General features: G+C 35.4%; 1 protein-coding gene across 1 annotated transcript; it reads left to right on the forward strand.

The window, feature by feature from the left end:
• The first annotated feature begins 575 nt into the window (after positions 1 to 575).
• LOC135684385 (cullin-4A) lies at positions 576 to 19,322 on the forward strand. The gene is made up of 22 exons (XM_065199928.2): positions 576 to 1,213; positions 4,785 to 5,004; positions 5,355 to 5,424; positions 5,925 to 5,998; positions 6,489 to 6,587; positions 7,014 to 7,077; positions 7,562 to 7,651; positions 8,632 to 8,714; positions 9,477 to 9,663; positions 10,285 to 10,422; positions 10,910 to 11,002; positions 11,618 to 11,684; positions 12,793 to 12,903; positions 13,883 to 13,968; positions 14,643 to 14,750; positions 15,245 to 15,358; positions 15,707 to 15,812; positions 16,421 to 16,494; positions 17,203 to 17,301; positions 17,518 to 17,571; positions 17,746 to 17,844; positions 18,236 to 19,322. The coding sequence occupies exons 1-22, from the start codon at positions 823 to 825 to the stop codon at positions 18,329 to 18,331; spliced, it is 2,523 nt and encodes an 840-aa protein (XP_065056000.2). The 5' UTR covers positions 576 to 822; the 3' UTR covers positions 18,332 to 19,322.
• Positions 19,323 to 19,562: the final 240 nt, after the last annotated feature.

Raw genomic sequence — 19,562 nt, forward strand, 5'->3', positions numbered from 1 at the left:
AACATGCTCTTCAGATTTGAAATCTTCGACCTAAGACAAATTTGTACTGAAAATTTCATGTTGTTCAGTGGCGAGTTACTTTGTTAAGAATATTTAGGTAATTTTTTAGATTTTGCCGTAATTTGCTGCTGTAGTGAAAAAAATTTATCACAGAAACAAATCCTATTGAAATGTATAGGAAAAGCTAAATTTTGAAAATGGGGTAGTTCACTGCCACACAACCAAAACAATATGAAGTTTTTGGCACAGACCAATTTCAACATGAAGATTCCAATTATTTGATCCATTTTTGGCAAATTTGAAGATAAAAGTTTTACCGAGACCCAGAATTATAAGAATTCATTTTTCTATGATATATGAAGTTATTGTATTACTATTTTTTGTATTACCAATTATTGTCATGAGTTAAGATCTAGAATTGTAATTCTCTTCACATATTTTTATTTAAACTTTAACTTGTATTCCTTGTCGTTTGAAAGAAAAAAATGATTTCTAATTTTTTGTTGACGGCTGGCTCTGTGAAGGAGCCCAGAAGGAGCCTCGTACTAATGTTTCTGCGCAGCGGCTATTACTAATTTCGCAGCTTAGAGTCTTGATCAAGTGGGTGAAGGTAATTCGGAAAGTCAAATTATATCAATTGGTACAGGCCAGACTTGCTTGCAAGACAGTTTACTTTCTGCAACATCAACCTGCTGAAACGTTTGTTGTGATGTAGCCTTCAGTGAAGTTTTTTGTTTTTGTAAAGTGACGTTTGAATCGTAGCCAACTTTAGCGTAGGCCTAATAATACAAAACTGGTTTTGGATGGATTGGCGTCTTTTGAATGCAGCCCCTTTCCAACCCAACGAAAAACGACACACACGAAGTTAGACCGTGTAATGATTCTGGTGAGACGTGCTCAACTCTGGAAGGCAAAGGTAGGTCGCAGAAAAGGAAATTAGACGTTAGCGTGCTTGATACTACTTCGGAGACAGGTTGCAGCAGTGACAACTTGAGAAGTGGCAAAAAGTGTCGTGTGGACGACATCATGGAACGAGGAGGTAACAATGGCCACTCGCCCAATAACGGGATAATTACACCTATCAATAACCAAATGAGACAGAATTCTTCTCGAACTAATCATTTTCATCAGACAGGAAAGCTTAATAACACGGCCACCGGGTATGGCGTAAAACCTTCCCAGACAAAGAAGTTAGTAATCAAGAACTTCAAAGGTGAGCTAAAGAGCTTTTTTGTTTGTTATTATCAGTAATGTATTAACAATAATTCAACATTTCTTAAAATACCATTGTTTGTTGGGATTTCAGCCATAACTGATGCAGATGTAAGGGATATAAAGATCAGTTTGGTGTCAGCAGGGAAATATGCTGAATATTAATTCGGTCTTCTACTAACGTTTTTTAGCTAAGCGGAAACGGTACCCAAATCATGCAGAAATATAACCTAAAGAAATAAAGCATACAGTAGCTGTTGGTTGAAAGACATTTATTTATTTCATGTCTAATAAAAGAGCTTTGTTGCTTTTTAGAAACCTACTAGGTGGCTTTAAAGCAAATTAAATAATGTTTTTAATTGCAATCTAGGGAAAATTTTTGGGGAAGTAAAAACTTAGTTGAAGTGAATCTCCAAAACAACAAATGCTTTGAAGAAACTTCATAGATTTACCTTCCTTAGAAAAGTTGATATATATTTTAGAAATAGAGTTAGTGGTTTAAGATCAGTTTATACAAAGTTTGTTAAATTTTTTTTGTTAATCACAACTAACCATAGCTTATGTAAAATCCATGTAAAGCTCACACCAGATATTTCCCAATAAACAATTTGAATTCATTGGGAAATCATTTGTCCACACCAGATATCTCTAGGTAAGCTACATGGACTCCACACTGGACCAACACCCTTGTTCCCCTCCAGGTCCCCCTCAAATGCAAAAGGGGTGCTGCACATGGCTTAAATAAGTGCTAAAAAGGGGTGCTGCACTTCTAAAAAGCTAAATCATTCTTATTGAAACCAATTATCCTTTCTTTGGTTTTTTTATTTATCAATGGCTCGCCTGACAATTACTAGGAAGTACAGGTACTGCTTCCCTGCTAAACAACCTATGGCTAGGCCTGTATCAATTTTCTGCATTGTTTCCAAATAACAAGGAAAAACATCACCCTTCTTGTTGGAAATTGTGTTGTAATCCTGTTGATGATTTCTGATTTACCTGTCATCAGTTCCCTTTATCTTTTGTTTCATCCAGGGACCGCGCACCACTCTAAAAGTGGAGGGGCTGAAATAGGTGTGACTGAAATTTTTTGAGGTCATGCCCTCTTGAATGCCGGAAAACGCTCCTTTTAGAAAATACTTGCTTTTTTCTATTGAATTTTTATAAACAGTCTGGTTCAGAGAAGGGAACAATAACTATAAAAATAGATAGAATTAGCTTGAGGGTAATGAAAAACCAAGCTAACCAAGTTAGAAAATACAACATATCATTAAATGAGATAAAAAACCTAGAAAAAGAACAAAAATGGTTCCCAGTCAATGAGAACTGCTACTACATAGGAGTAAACTATCCATAGTTGCGTCAGAGTAAACCTTCAAAAAATTTTTCTAGCCTATTATTGCAAAAAAGTGGGTGGGCTATAGCCCCTGCTAGCCCCATGGCTGCGCGGTGCCTGGTTTCATCCTGCATCCATGTAGCCATCAACACAAATTGAGACCTTTTCTGGTAATAACCTTTTTGTCCACTATTCTCCTATTAACACTATTTATTACTTGAAGTAAAATGGCCTAATGCATGGTCAAAGTCATACTATTTATTTGCTCTCTGGATCTAGCCTAATCTGCAATCCATGTATGTTTCACAGACATCTTGGAAAAATGCCAATCCTTCGACTTCACATGATGATATTAAGTGATGCTTTCTCAATATTTCTACAGATATTTTTGAAGCACAATGTTTAGAGATCTATAATTTTTATCTATATTCAATTCTGTACCTGCAGGGGTGCTGTATTCACAGCAAGGATGACTGTTGACGCTTTAAATAAATTTTCCTGGCAGCAATTGCTCTCTAGACCTTGTATGGCAGAGATCCAACAATGTGATTTCCTTGTGTGTGTTTAAATTTTCCCCATGTTTTCAATTTTGTTTACATACTTTTTTCTATTTCTTCACTTTTCATTTGAAACCTAAATCATTCTTGCAAGCTGGTGATATTTGAAATGGTAGGGATCTAGTGTTCTACCACATGCTCTTTGTTTTTACTGTTCCTTCTATTGTCGTTTTTATTGTTTTTTTAACCGTTAATTCTGAAAACTCCAGCTCAGTGCAAAGTGCAAAATACAGAGCAAATATGCATAGACAGATGAGATTAGATCAAATTTTGTACTTTTGTTGTGAAATTACAAAATGAACTATTTATTGTAGTGCATCCTTATAAGCTCAACTTTCCAAGCAACTCCATGTTTTCATAATAGCTAAAAGCAGTCTCACAAAGGGACATTGGACATTCATTTGGCATAAGACTAGTTAGTAGCATACCAAAAGAAAGATGTCAGTTGTAAATCTCCAATAGTGATTTTTGGATGTCAAGTTAAAAAAAATGCAGAAGCTATGTACAAATATCAAAATTGACTTTTGTGCATTTGCAAACCCCTTATCTTTTAAATGAAATTTTTATGTTACAAGGTATTTTAACAAGATCTGTATTTTTTGATCCAATCAACTGTTCTATCAGATAGGGTATTTGCTAAATATCTTTTAATAAGGATATTTGGCTAAAATATAACAAATTAGAGAAATTGAAGATTGAAACCCTAAAGTAGAATAGGTATTCCCGACTATTCTGCATCTGATGTGCACTCCTTTGAAGAATTGCTTTTTAGCCCGCTTCCTTTTTCTCCAATTTCAAGCAGTTGATATTTTCATCTGAGAATATCCCCAGACCGACTATAACTTGGAATATTCACTATAGCTCAATGCTGGTTGGTTACTGTCAACAAAGAACGGAACTTCTGATTCATCTAAGTTTTAATATTAGACCATTCTGCGCTCAGTGTTTTATATCTTATCTGGAGCATTGTTTGAAATATTTCAGAGGCATTGTGATGAAACATTGCCAGCATTGTATATTTGTAAATGGTATTATGAAGTTGAAGCTTATTTTCCACAAAAATTATGTTCTCATTTTCATTCAAACATGTTTTTAATATTGCTTTCAATAAACTTTTCAGCATATATACAATGCTCATTTTCAGCAAAATGTTGATGTCCATCTTCTGCAAAAAAATTGATGATAACCATGTTTACTGGAATTAAGGCCCCTGACATTTTTACTCCATGAAAGGTCTTTTACCTGGCGCATTCTTCTCGATTACAAGGATCTAAGTTCAAGAATAAATTAAGCTAGACAATACCGGCAGCCAACACATTTGTTGATCTTTGTATTAATTTTCAGACAACAATGTTGACCGTTTGTTACAATGCCTAGGGCACTGCCTCGCTGTTATTAAAGCACAGCATTTATTCAAAGTCTGTTGTTGATTGGAGTAAATAAGGTATTTTCAGTGAAAATGAATGATGATTTTAACAAAGTTGCGATGCTTGATTTGATCTGATAATTGGTGCTTAATTTCTCCAACAGCAGCAACTGTTTCTTGACATCAGCTGACCAAAAATTTGAATGGTACAATTTTTTTGCAAAATAATGCGTGCAAAGTTGACAGCCAGAAAGCTCTATGAATTATTCATCAAGATTATTTTAATGCTAATTGTAGTTAAATATTGCATTTTTAGAAAAGCCAAATCTTCCAGACAACTATAAGGAATTGACATGGGAAAAGCTGAAAGAAGCCGTTCATGCAATACATGCTAGCAAGTCTATTTCATCAAGTTTAGAAGAACTTTACAAAGCTGTTCAAAATTTGTGCTCCCAAAAGATGTCACAGTTGCTCTATGAAAAACTGAAAGATGTCTGTGAATCACATGTCAAGTCAAATATCAACCAGTTTATAAGATATCCTTTTCTTCACATATTTTAGTTCCTTGAATTATTTTCGAATATTTCTGTTATGAATATTTACCAAGATACAAAAAATGTAGCAGACCATGATGGTTTGAATTCTTGAAGGTCATAATGCCTACATGCCTAAGTGTAAGTTTTTGTAGTTTCCTTTTGAAACTTATTTTTATGGCTCAGATGCGCAATCTAAGGACACCTTATCATATAAGCTTTATCTGAATAAAAATAATTGTCAATAGGAAAAACCACTGATTGTAAAAAGCTTATGTTAAGTCAGTTTCCAGCTTCAAGTTTCCTTGTTAGCATTTCTGTCTTTATTCCGGGTTTCCTTAATTCATCTTCACTGGTGCGACTGACAACGTTGTTTTCTGTGATCGACTGAATACATGTTGGGAAAATCATTGCAGGCAAATGGTGAGCCTCTTGCTTTACAAATCATTTTGTCTTTCTTCATGTTAATATAATTCAACTTTCTTGGTTAGCAATCAATCTCTTTGATTGAGAATTACATACTAATGTTTTGATAACAGGTAATCAACAAATACTTTATTGGCTCAAGCCACCTGCCAATCAACTATTGGCCAATCAATGAGCCCGTAAATGATATGATGCTTGCTGATTGGCCAATTGATAAATATGCCACTTTTGTAACTGTCGATTACCTTGTGGTCCATCTGAAACTAAATTATGTCACCATAGATTTTGATGGAGCTCTATTTGATGAAAATCTGATTGATATCACCAATTCATTTTCTACGAATTACTGTTCTGTTTCAGTTAGTTCTTTAGCTCTGTTTTAATCCAAATATTGTGGCTAGATAAGCAAGATAAAGTTAATTGAATATTTCCGAAGAAAAAATCCAGCTTAAACATTCATTTTGAGAAAGCTAAATTGTGATATTCTTTTTTTTTAGATTATGATCCGAAGTATTTTCTTGTACCTTGATCGAACATACGTTCTACAGAGCCCCTCTATTCTTTCAATTTGGTAAGCTTCCATTCAGGCCCTTTTTTGGCCGAATCTTGTGATAATATCACGTTTGTTGCCAGGCAATGAAAACGTCTGTTCTTGTGCACCTGTGAAATTGTCTCAGTTCTAATACGTATCTTTCTACGTTATGCAGTGAAAAAGTTCGTTTAAACCTATTCAACTTTCAATGATTTATTTATTTCAGTCTGGATGATTTGCTTTCCTGCTGATGGTTGAAACTATTTTTTATGTCCATACACGATATTTTTTAAACTCAGTCCTTTTTAGTACCACTTCGAAACCTGAGCTGAGAAAAAATTTTGGTATTCTGCTCATCTCCCTAGAGAAAAAGCAATGGGACTATAATGTTATTTCTATAAGCATTCTCATTGAAATGCTATTTTCAAATCAAGAGCCGAAGTATACAACCATGTCGATTACTTGATTTTTTTATCTTAATTCCAAGAATTTGCTGTTCAATACTTAATTTGAGGAAATTTTTCTACAGGGACATAGGATTGAATTTGTTTAGAACACACGTCATGAGCAATACTATTGTCCAATCAAAGACCGTTGATGGCCTGCTTCATTTTGTTGAAATGGAGAGGTAGGATTGCGTTGAGTTGTGCTTTCTAAATTACAAAGAATTGTGCAGGCAACACTGTACGCTTTCAAGAAGGTGAAAGAAGAAAGAGCCTGGTCTTTTATCGATTTAGAGTATTTTAGGAAGTTCTGCATTCCGTAGTGAAATATCTATAATAAAACGTGCTATTTTATGTACTATTTAGCCTATTGCTTTTTGTAAATGCAGACAAAATTCTGCAATGTCTGAAGAATTCACAATTAGAGTGAAAATATTTTATTTATCTTACCGCATTTGTCTAGTCAGCCAATAAACATGTCCAGTCACGTGCCCATTTAAAAATTTCCAGTAAACAATTTAGTAAGGTCTGATGCAATCTTGTGTATGTCCAGCTTTTCTGTATTTAGATTCCCTCTAACGAGAGCTGATTTGGTTTATTTTTCTTTCAAGGAATGGCGAATCAGTGGATAGGAGCCTCCTAAAAAGCTTGTTGCGCATGCTTGCCGATCTACAGGTTGTTAATTTTGGCGTGTCTTTCTGAATGATCTACAACAAGCTTATTACAACTTCAAAAAAGTTTTCAGAAGTGCAGAGCTAAATCCGAGTTTTAAAGTTATTTTATAGGCGAGAAAGAACTGATTTGCACGTGTAAACAAAATACGTAATGGTTAGGAATCTGTTCAACAATGTTGCAATCGAGGAAAATAGCAGTGTTTAACATTACAAATTAAGCACGTAGTAGTGTTTGCAGTTTAAAATGAGAAACAAAACAGTGTTTGCAGTTTAAACTGAGAAACAAAACAGTGTTTAAAGTTTGTATTGGGGAGCAGAACAGTGTTTACAATCGAAAATTAGCAAAATAAATGTTTTTGTAAAGTAATGTTTCGTTACAGCACTTTATTTGAGAAATCTTCTTTCCACCATTTATTTTTCATGTCTTTGACAGATCTTTAGTCATTCATGCGTTTATGACGTCACTATCTTATTTTCTATCAAAGATGTACGAAGATGTCTTCGAGAAGAGGTTTCTGGTGGCAACAGAGAATCTCTACGCCGCCGAGGGCCAGAAGTATATGCAGGATAATGATGTATGTCTAATTTTGTTATCTTATATAGTATATTATAACACGTTGTCGGTTCTTAAAGTTAAATTGCGCCAAATAAAATTGCGGCGCTTCATTTTTGTACAAGGATGTAAATTCATGTGTAGATTAGATATAGTATATTGCTACAGGAAATATTATTTGCATTTGACCACATAATTTATCCTAAATTCTTTGCTAACCGAAGTCATAATGGTGCAAAATAGACGTGCGACTCTTTCTCTATAAAAGGGTGTACATTTTTCATAAGTTTCGAGCCTTTCGAGTCTTTTTCATATTTAAGAAAGAGTTATTGAAACGTAGTGTTGGAAAAGAGAACTTCAATGATAAGGCTCTTAAACTGTAGATTAATCCGGAACTGCTTGATTTGAGGGATTGTAATTCGAATAACGTCAATGAATCGTCAGTAATAAACTCCTGCATACAACCCCAATTGTTCTGTGTGTCCGTGTGACTTCAGCGGCTTTGGGAGGATCTAAGATTAATACGTCTTCAATGCATTCAGTACCCGCGAAAAAAGTGCAGGGAAGGAAGAGAAGGGGAAAGGGGTGGACCACAATCGCTTTCCTTTGGACCTAGAACTTTACCACACACTTTTCTACCCACATGTGCAATAGCGTTGAGTTGAATTAGAAATCTGTATGTTAGGAGAAATGAACAATTAGTTCGAATGGGAGCCTGGTACAACGAGGTTGTCTATGCTGATCAATCACTTTGTTTATTGGAAAACATACCGCGCATTGTTGATCTATGGTTTTCTTGGGGACAACAGTATGATATATGCGATTGCATTTTAGAAGTATGAATTTACTGGTACTTCGTTAAGATGAAAATGCGTTATATAAACCCGTAGAGAACTATAAGTTCTTGTACCTTTAAGAAAATTTTGTGCTACTGGCTATAACGTGTTGTTGCGAAATTACAGTACAGGTTATTGTTTGATTTTTGTTCAAATTTTTTTGCAGGTGCCTGAGTATTTGGCTCGCGTCGATCGTAGATTGAAGGAAGAATCAGATCGATTGCTGCATTACTTAGACTCATCCACAAGGCAAGCTGCTTATTACAAGACCATTTTTTTATTTTTATATAGATAACTCTGCAAAATCGATTCATTCAAGCCCTGTACTTTTGTAGAGGAAATTAGACTTACGGATCAGTCGACTTTTGGGGACGTTTAATCGATTCAACAGTGCTACGTCACTCGTTGGTAGACTCTTTTAAGACGCTTTCAGTTATCAGCAAAAATCTGACTTCAAAAACAAAGGCAGTGCTTTTATAGCTTCAAATTGCTCGAATAAAGATTTAGCATGCGATTAATTTGTTCATTTTAGTTGGACTCACACCTTAATTTTTATTTGAGAGTCTTTTAACCAGACTTAAAATTAGAGATTTTAATGAATAAGAATAAGAAAAAATCGGAATCAAGCTCATTTCCGACCTATGCTTAGCTACCTTTTTGCATTCTAGAAGATAATTTGTGAAGTTGTCTTGTTCTTTGGCTAACTTTGTTTCTCAAAGATTTTTCGTTCTGCTAAGCAAATTTATATTCAATATGCTTTTTCATAATTCCTGGGGCTTTTCTATTTACCCCGTTCCTTTGTTTTGATTATCTCTTCTTACGACTTTCATCAGCTCTTTTTTTTGTTAACCATGCTAATTCTTTAGATAAAGTTTTCATTTTCTTATCAGGTAGTTGGCGTCTCCATCACTGTAGGAAGTTGTCTGATTGTACCACTTTACCTTTGATATTCAATTTTGCCCAGTACACACTGAACTCTTCCTTGAAATCAGAAATTTTCTCCAATTGCAGGAAGCCGCTTATTAGCTGTGTGGAAAAGCAGCTCCTTGGCCTCCATCTCTCAAACATTCTTCAAAAGGGATTTGATAACTTACTTGACGAAAACCGAGTTTCTGACTTAGCTCTTATGTACCAGTTGTTTTCAAGAGTAAAAGCTGGCCTAGAAGAACTATACAAATACTTCGGTGCTTACATCAAGGTGCGTCTAAACAAACCCTTGGCTAAAAGCTTTTTGTCTACCTTACGCAATGATAGATAAAACTATGGTTCTTAGCTCACATTAGGAAGCTGTAAATTATTATTTGACCATAGACCCCACAGCTTGCAGAAGGGAGTAAAGTTGTAAAGTATGGCTTGCGTAAGGGAAAAGCTTTTCAAAACTAAGCAATCAATAACAGTAAATATTTACAATGTAAGACGTTAGTTTTATTAATTATGAATCTTTATCACAATTTTAAGTAGTTTTTCCTTATATTTCCTTACGATATTGTTTATTTAACTCTGTATATTTGAAACAATGAGTTCTAGTAAGCTGATGATCTCTAGCAGTCAGAATTTAGGACATTGGGCAAAGTTTTTATTTTTCTTTTGGAAAAAGAGCTGTTTTGAATTTTGCCAATTAGGTTTTTAATTCACGAACGAATCTAGTGGTGTAATGCAAAAACTTCCTGGATTTTGTAAGTCTGAAGTTTCGAAGAGGCTGACGGAGAGGTGTGAATCTTGGCACGAGTAAACTTATTTCGTAGCCAAAATATATTCATACTCATATTTTGTATGCTCGAAAGTGACATTAATGTTTTGGTTTTGCGTCTTTTTCAAGGCAAGAGGTGCGGCGATTGTAATAAATCCGGAAAAAGATAAAACTATGGTGCAAGAATTGCTGAATTTTAAAGAGAAGCTCGACAACATAATCGAAGAAGCATTTGCGAAAAACGAGAAATTCGTTAACACAATGAAGGTTTGTTTTTCTACTCATCGTTTGTTGTCTCACTGTTTCTTTCATGACAGTGGCTGGGATTGTAGAGCCATTTTCCTTTGAGTTGTAGATCAAAGTTAAATAACTTACTAGAAGCCCAAATTTTATCTACCTAGACTCAACAATACGCCCTTCTTTCAAAAAGACATGTATTTAAATATTAATACCCAATGTTTTCATTGGAAAGTTCATTTTTCAAAACCCTTGTGTCTCTTTCTAAATCCACTATTCTGGCTGTTGGCTTTTTCAAAATGTCCTATCAGACTTTTGACATTTGCACTAGTTGGTTTTATAACTGAATGGCCCTGTTCTCACACTGTGCGCCTTCACAGTTTTCGTGGATGCTCGCGAGCAGCAATGTACAGGTTTTAACGCATAAATGAAGATATTCCTCTAAACCTGGCATTCTATAAAGACTATTCTAGGAGTATTTAGCTCATTTTTATTTAGCCTCCCATTACTTTCTTAGGACGCCTTCGAAAGTTTTATCAACAAGAGGCCAAACAAACCTGCCGAACTTATTGCTAAATTTGTAGATACAAAACTCCGAGCTGGAAACAAGGTTAGTATGGACTGCCACAGAAGAACTTTTAGTAAGAAGTTTTAGTAAGAACTTTGACCAAGGAAACACAAAATTTGTTCGTTTTATCAGAACAGATCATGGTTTGATAGTTAAGAATTAATCCTTTATGTATCAGATAATGCTTTATTAGGGGTTATGATTGATTTTGATTTCTAAGAAAAGCTTTACAAGCGTTTCTTTGATGTGAAAGCAGATCAACAAAGCATAGAAATAAACAGCATCTTGTCATACTTAGTATCAGATCTGGTAGTCATACATGAAGTATTTAGCAATATTTTTTCCCGGTCTGTAAAATAGAGCTGCATGTTTCAGACAGTAAGGCCCAGGTGAACATGATTTCTTTGACGATGAAAAAGGGCAGAATTGTTATGGAGTGAGTAGGTTATTGCGTAAGAAGTATAGCGGAAACTTTTTAGTAAACATTGGCTTCCTATGCATCGTTTTATGCATTTGGTTTTTAGTTGCATGCTCTGATATTGAAAACCTTGTAAATCAGAATATCTACTTTAAATGGTTGTTACTTGGCGTATCTAACACTTGTCGCATTTGTAAAGCTCTATTGCTTTGATTTTAAATCCTGAATTTGCCTTCCAGGAGTCAACAGAAGAGGAACTTGAAAGACTTCTTGACAAAATCATGGTTCTTTTTAGATTTATTCAAGGTAAGAATTGCCTGTGGTTCCGGCGTAGTAAAGGCCCCATGCCCCGTTAGTCAACCGCTCAGAGTTGACAATAGGCTTTGAAGCGCTTTTGTGATGGAGAAAACATTGCGAATTATTAGCCTTACGTCGCTGATTTCGATTTGTAACAATAGATCTATAGTGGAATCCCGATAAAACGAACTCTGAAGGGAACCAGAAAAATATTTTGTTATATCAGGAGTTCGTTAAACCGGGAGAAAACGTTTTTTAGGTCTTTTCGCAGTTCATGTCTAATAATCCTGCGATGGGCTTGTTTAGGCTATCTACAACAACTGTGCACATTTCATTAAAAAAAACCAAGCTGAATTCAAATATTACTAATGGTTAGTCATCGAAAATGAAAATCTTTATGCTCCTCCTATTACTATAGAATGACGTCTTCGATTACTTTACATTCTTATTTTTTTTCTTCTGCTTCTCCGTCCGTGTCTCTCAATAAATTTTTGTCGTCGCTCATTGCCAATGTCTCACATGGAAAAAAGGTATTCCGTAGTATTCAGTGTACTCATTCGCATTAATTTTTGACGCTATCAAACTTTCATCTCTTGCACTGAGTCTATCAGACAGTGCTTGAAATGTATCATCAGCATGTTTTGCCGATGACAATAAGGTTTTCCCCCAAGAGAAAGCGATAAATGAACAGCGAAAATAATTAGGTATAAATAACAGATGGAAAATTTATGAAAAGTTCGTTATATCGAGGGTAATTATGATGAAAGGACCAAAAAATTTGGTTCATAATATCGAGAATTCGTTTTATCCGGGGTTCGTTATACCGAGAGCATTTGTAAGGAGTTTTTAGGCAGATTCAAGGGACCAGACATTTAGTTTGTTACACCGGGAAATTCGTTAAATCCGCAGTTCGTTATATCAGGATTTCACTGTATTGTCTATTGTTAATTAGTTTGCTTTAGGTAAAAATTTCCGTCGACCAACGATAACAAAATAGCAATTACACAATTCAATGAGAGATGTCTCGATGCACGAAATGTGTATTGACAGCATATCGATGCACAACATGTGACGTAACGAAGATAGTACGCTAACAATGATCTTACATTTCTAACAGGAAAGGATGTGTTTGAGGCATTCTACAAAAAGGATTTAGCAAAGAGACTGCTTGTGGGTAAAAGCGCCTCAGTGGATGCTGAAAAGTCGATGCTTTCAAAGTTAAAGCAAGGTGATTCACCGATGAGTTTGTTTACAGTTAGATTGGTTTCATTCGTTCTTAGGAGACCAGGGAATATCGTAATATCCGGACCCATTTCCTTTTCATTTCATTTTAAAATCTTTATACATGAATTCCCTATCAGCTATAATATAAATAAACTTTTGCTACAAATTAATTCTTTAATATTTATATATAAAATAAAGATGTTGCTGTTCTACCTAGGGATAGTGTTTTGTTTTGGGAATTTAATAACTTTGTAGGAATCCCTTCAAGTTTCTTTCAAACATGAAAATTTTGGGGCTCATTCTGACGTTTCTTGGAATCTCATTCCATGTTTTGCATGTTTTGGCCCCAGAATGAAAGAAACTTCCCTTTGAAAATTCCAAATTTTGCCTTGGGATGTCAATATCAAGCTGATTCCTTGTCGAATACCTGGATATCTCTGATCTAGTAATAAATTTACCTTTAAGGCTGTCAGGGCAAAGACCATTCATCATTTTATACGTCATTATGGCCCTGTCATATTTAATTAGGTTCGAAACTGAAAGCCATTTACAAATCCACCCGTCCTCAAATTTTGCAATTTCAATTAATGCTTGAGCCCTGTCTTGAAGACGCTGAAGATGTTCAAGCTTTGTAGCGTTTTAGATTTTGTGAAGTACTGTTCAAGATTCTGTGAAGTATTGTTTTTGATTAAGGTGCTTTCTATATAATTGCTTAAAAATTCTTTTGTCAAACATCCTGAAAAATTCATGCTTAGTTACATAAGTGGCAATGATTATGAAAAAGGCAGTCTAGTTTTGTCTTGCGATTATAGGGGATGTCTTTTCTAATTTTCACCCAACTGCAGATTCACGATCGCAAAGATATTTTGACCCTTTTAAGCCCTGTTTCCCTTTTGATTTCTGTTCCTCGTTAGGGTTCTGCTCTCCCTTACTAGTTCACATAAGAGCCTAAAGTTCCTTGACTAAGGTCGTGTTTTTTTTAGAATGTGGTGCTGCTTTCACTAGCAAATTAGAGGGAATGTTCAAGGATATGGAGTTGTCCAAAGACATCATGTCAAGCTTTAAGCAGGTGAGGTTTTATGACAAGTTCGAAATTTGCTTCAGTTTAAAAAAAATCCAGGCTGAGACATATGCAATTTTCAATATTATTTTCTATTCAATGCAATTTCCACGAGGACCGATTGAGGATGATTATTGACTTTGCCTTGTGAATAGAAAAGGTCTTCAGCAATTGACATTCTGCAGATTCAGTTCTTCTAAGTCCAGTCTGTGTTTTGATACACATTGTATTTTTCTGTTGGTTCGACAGAAAGCATAGCAAAACAAACACAAATGTTTCCATCGACATTATTGTAAACCTTGGCTGCGTTGTAAAAGAACCGTTGTAAGAAGAACCTTTCGGGAGTGATTTTTCAAATTGTTGCATCCGTTGCTAGATTAACCTAATGTAGTGAATCGCCTTATCAATTTACTGTCATTCTCTTAGGCTGCGTTTCGTGCTGCATTCCTCGGCTCCATCCCCCCTTACTGCTTGTATGACAGGGTTTCACTAGCTTTAATGGAGCGACAGAGAAAAGATTGTGTGCATGTCCTACTGAGAATCTATTTAAGAAAGTCATCAAAAGTATAATTGTTATGAACAAGCACATTAGTTTCCAGTCCTATAATATTTAATGAGCCACTCCCTCTTTATGATCTCTTATCATTATTTAGAATCATCATTTTTCGCTCCTTTTTCCACAGTACTTACAGAGTCAACCAGGCGCAACCCCTATCGATCTTACTGTTAATATTCTCACAATGGGCTACTGGCCAACCTACACACCAGCAGATGTTCATCTTTCTTCAGAGGTAACACTTTTCTTCTTTTACCATTAAGATTTCGTTTACAATAAAGTTAATCCAGTTTGAGTCAGATTCAATCCTGTTTGTACCGATAAACTTTTCTTTACATGGGAGTCAGTGTGTTTGCTATCGCTTTGGATCCGCTGTCCAAACACTTGTATTCTGGGCTATTCTTTCTGTATCCAATCTAGATCGGATCCAAAAGATCGCAGATAGACTTTCAATAACACGGGAATTGATTGGTTCGCTATCCTTTTGAATCCGCTTTGCCAACACTTGCATCCTGTGTGACCCTGTCTATATCCACTAAGATCGGATCCCCTGTAAATTGCCGTTGCATGGCATTTTCCACAATCCGCATTTTGACAATATTTTTTTCATCTTAGATTTCATCATATGCTTTGCTTTCACGATACTAAACACGTCTTTTTCACGTCTTTTGGTGACGCTATCGTTTAGCTCTTGAATTATGTGTTAATTGACCTTAATATATTTTCTAGATGGTTAAATTGCAAGAGAATTTCAAAAATTTCTACCTAAGCAAGTATGTGGGAAGGAAATTACAATGGCAGACCACCTTAGGCCACTGCGTTGTAAAAGCTTCATTTCCATCGGTATGTAGAATTTCAGTATGAATTCCCAATTCTATTTGCATTAAACTTGCTTAAAAGCATTATTTCCCGTCAGTTGACCGTTCGTATCAAAAATATTCTTTGCATTGCACTCATAATCGAGAAATTTTAATAATTAGTCCCGCGTCGTTGATTGGATAGTATAATAATGGCCTATTGTGTATTGCAACCAATGAGAATTTAGGCGAACACCAAGTGATTTTATGTCAATTCTTTTCACGTGTTTTTCAGTTACCTCTAGTATATTTCTAAGTACTAAACAATAAGTATTTACACTCTAACTGTGACTATAAACCATTTGGTATAATCTAACATCTGCTTTCTTTAAAGGGGGATAAGGAGCTTAACGTTTCGCTATTTCAAACGTTATGTTTGCTGCTATTTAACGACGGAGATGGTTTTACTCTTGATTATATAAAACAAGCCACCGGAATAGGTGCGTATAGTCAAATTTCATTATTATTTTTCCATTTCCTTTCTAACTTTTTAGTCATTGAATGATGCCTGTTTGTTGTACATCAGTCAAAGTTTTTTCATTTTCTTGAAAATACAATTCTAGTTAAAAAGCTTTGACTAGATAAAAACTCATATGTCAATAGATTAGTTTATGTATTATTGTTGGTATAGTCTATCAGCCAGTTTAACACCTTCATGTGTCGATGTCCGCGTAGTTCTGTATTCTAGAACAAAACTACTTCAGCTTTTATTCAAAGTTTCATGCGAAGAGCGACCGATAGCCTGGTAACATGATCAAAAATCCACATTTTTCAAAATATACTGCTATGTGCTTTGAAATAAAATGAGGTATTTTTAAAACATTTGGACAATCTCTGTAGTCCAAGGCTGACTCGTGTGGAATTGTTTACTCGATTAACCCCTGTTTTAAGACTAAGGTATACGAGGAAGCATAATTGTTTGTTTGTTGTTAGAAATTATTATTATCAAACTTCCCTGCCTTTGAATGCTTGTTTTCTGTGATACCACATATTGCCCTGCCCATAAACATGTTTTCTGTGAAATGACATTTCCTTGTCCATCTTGTAGACGATTCTGAATTGCGAAGGACACTGCAGTCATTAGCAGTCGGGAAAGCCAGGGTGTTAAGAAAAAAACCAATGGTGAGAGACGTGTAAACCCTTTTATTTAACGCTTAATTTTAGATGCCTAAGACGTGATATTATAATAGACGTTTAGATCGCCAAACCACAGAATAGGAAATAGGCAGAAGGGGAACTCCTGCCTATCAGGTGAAGCCTGAAAAAACTAGCGCATGCGTTAACTTATACGAGGCTTAGCATGTATCTGTCGGGGAAAATAATGAAAGTAGACAAATTTATTTGAGACGAAATGCCCCATGATAGCGAACAAATTCAATTATGTATCATAATTCGTTTATATCTGATTAATGAATGATAATTTGTCATGGCTAAGTTCGTCTAATGAAATCGAGGTTGAAGGGGAATTAAGGAATTCTATTGTTGACTCAGGCTTCAAAAACAACAAATAAACCAACGAGAGTTACCCTTCTGCCTATTTCCTATTCTGTGGCCAAACTGACAAGAGCAAACAAAATATAGCATTGGGAAGTTTTACTGCTATTTTCAATTTTTATCATTAACGAAAGAGAAACTATGATTAACCAATTAAATTATGACTCCAATTATACTCTAAAGGTTTTGCTATACAAATGACGTCTGCTGCTGAAGTTGAAAAGTTGATATGGGCAGGAATATCAAGGTTTTCGGATACGTTTCAGCTGTCACCACCTTTTGGAAATGCCTTTAGGTCTAACGGAGCCGTGAATAATTTTATTTTGTGTTTTACAGGGTAAAGAAATTGAGGACAATGATGTGTTTTACTTCAAGAAAGATTTCAGCCATAGACTCATTCGAATAAAGATCAATCAAATACAACTGAAAGAAACGGTAAGAAAGTCAAGTTCAAAACTTTAAAGTAAATATTCTTGAAAAGTATTAACTTGTTTCATAATGTTTTTGCGTAATTACTGCTTAGGAATTCATGCATCCTTTCACATTAATAAAAGCTCTAAGGAAACAATCGTTGTATAATCTTTTCCACTTAGAGTTTCCATTCAAATGTTTCACCAAAATATGTTATTGTTTTTGATTATTTTTTCGTAGCCTGAAGAAAATATTAACACAACGGAAAAGGTTTTCCAGGACAGACAATACCAGGTAAGTATCGAGGTGTAACTATTTTTCTTTTAAGTGTCTTGTTGACATTTTAAAAAGAATGAGATTGAAATAACAAGTATGGAAATGTAAATTTAAGACTAGAATGACAATGAAAGATAGGCAATGAGAAAGACTTATAGATAAATTTTCCAACCTTATTTTATTTAATTCCAGGTTGATGCGGCAGTAGTACGAATAATGAAGACAAGAAAGACTCTAACACATAACTTGTTGCTTGCTGAACTTTATAACCAACTGAAATTCCCTGTAAAGGTATTTTTATCACCATCTTTGTGTCCTCTTCTCTGGTAAAAATTTGCTGGATGTTTAGTTTATGGTATAAAAATGAAGAATTTGCGCCTTTTCTTAATCTGCGAGAAATAATATGATATTTTTGTGATATTTTGAGGTGATTTTTTGCTATCAAAAGACTTCTGCAGCGGTTATCAGCTCACAAAGAGAGGACAATTTTTGTTCGTGAATATAGTAGGATTTTATGTACTCGTTAATGGGAGTGCCTTTGAAATTAGGCGGAAGGCTTTAACTTTAACCATTTTTCACTGTGGTTATCTTTTAGAGTTACTTTGAGGGCACATTCACGGTTAGTCTGTGAAGTTAAAATATAAGTCTAGCGAATTCTTAGTTGCTGTTTATTTTCTTTCAGCCTGCTGACGTCAAGAAGCGAATCGAAAGTCTGATCGATAGGGATTACATGGAACGAGACAAGGACAATCCGAACCAATATCACTACGTTGCCTGAAGAGATTTATTACCACATTATCGTACCGCATATTTCACAGAATTGCTCCCGGTTCGTTTCCGATTTAAGCTGTCTTCGCATGTGTTCTGGTCAACGCGGGAAAAGAAGTGCTTCTTTCGTGTGTATGCCAAGCTCTCTCATGGTCGGAGAAGTGTCATTATTTTGGTATGATCTGCAGAAAGCTATGCTGTTGCAGAAAGTGTTTGATAGCCCAGACTGAATTCGTCAACCATCAATACTTAAATGTCGTTATGAATGGGTATAGTAAGGACATTGCTAATGTAGTTCCGGGTTGGTTTAATGATCATGTGGTACAATCATGGGCACTTGAGACAAAGCCTTTCACAGTTAGAATGTATGCATGTTTGTAGCAGGTATTTTCGTATTGAAGAGAGAAAGAGGAATGCAAAGTCTGACCGCCGTCTAACTACGTTTTTGTAAATACACGGTTTAAGTTAACACCCCTTCTGAACCACTCAAAGAACGTAAAGGCTGGGGAGAGTTCAGCGCATGGTTAGCCAAGCCTTCAGAAGGAACCCCTATTTTATACAAAATGCCTAACAACTTAGCTGGGTTTTTAGGCACTAGGACAAGGGCTAAACATTCCTTGAACTTACAAATTGGGATAGCACTTCCCCCCTGTCTTTACGATACCCATTTTGAAGATTTTGTTTCTGTCCAATCGTTTTTTGCATAACGAGAACCATATTAAATGTTTCACTGATGCTGAAACTGCATGCTTGATTGTTCAAGCAAAGCATCTTTCTCAAGGGAACGGCTTTGCTTGTTTTGCATCTATAGGTATTTCCTTGTGGACCCAAATTTAGTTTCATCTAAAATCCCATTGCCTGGCTTGTTGGAGCGTTTATTTTTTAAGGTAGCATCAAAATTGTCCCATCTGAATTGAAATCCCATCTGTATCATTTAAATGTTCTCTCGATTGGTTAAGTTGCTTTTGAAGATGAAAAGGTTTTATAACTGAAAACATTTATCAGTGTTAGTCAAGCTTTATTCCAACTTTCAAACCAAAGACGAGAAGTTGCTTTCCTAAACATATGTTGGTTTTGTTGTTGTTTTCCAAATTAGATCACAGATTAGAAACAAGTGGCTTTCGCTTGGTTTTTTTGTTTCAGGCCCTTGCATGTCGTAGCGTGCATTTTGAAGGGCTGGTGGTGCTCGATAATCCAGGGCGGGTGTTCAAATGTAGAGGGGCATCACTCTTATCTCGTAG

This window comes from Rhopilema esculentum, chromosome 21 (genome assembly GCF_057945365.1).
Source record: "Rhopilema esculentum isolate cy_ngs chromosome 21, ASM5794536v1, whole genome shotgun sequence".
In the NCBI taxonomy this organism is placed as follows: domain Eukaryota; kingdom Metazoa; phylum Cnidaria; class Scyphozoa; order Rhizostomeae; family Rhizostomatidae; genus Rhopilema; species Rhopilema esculentum.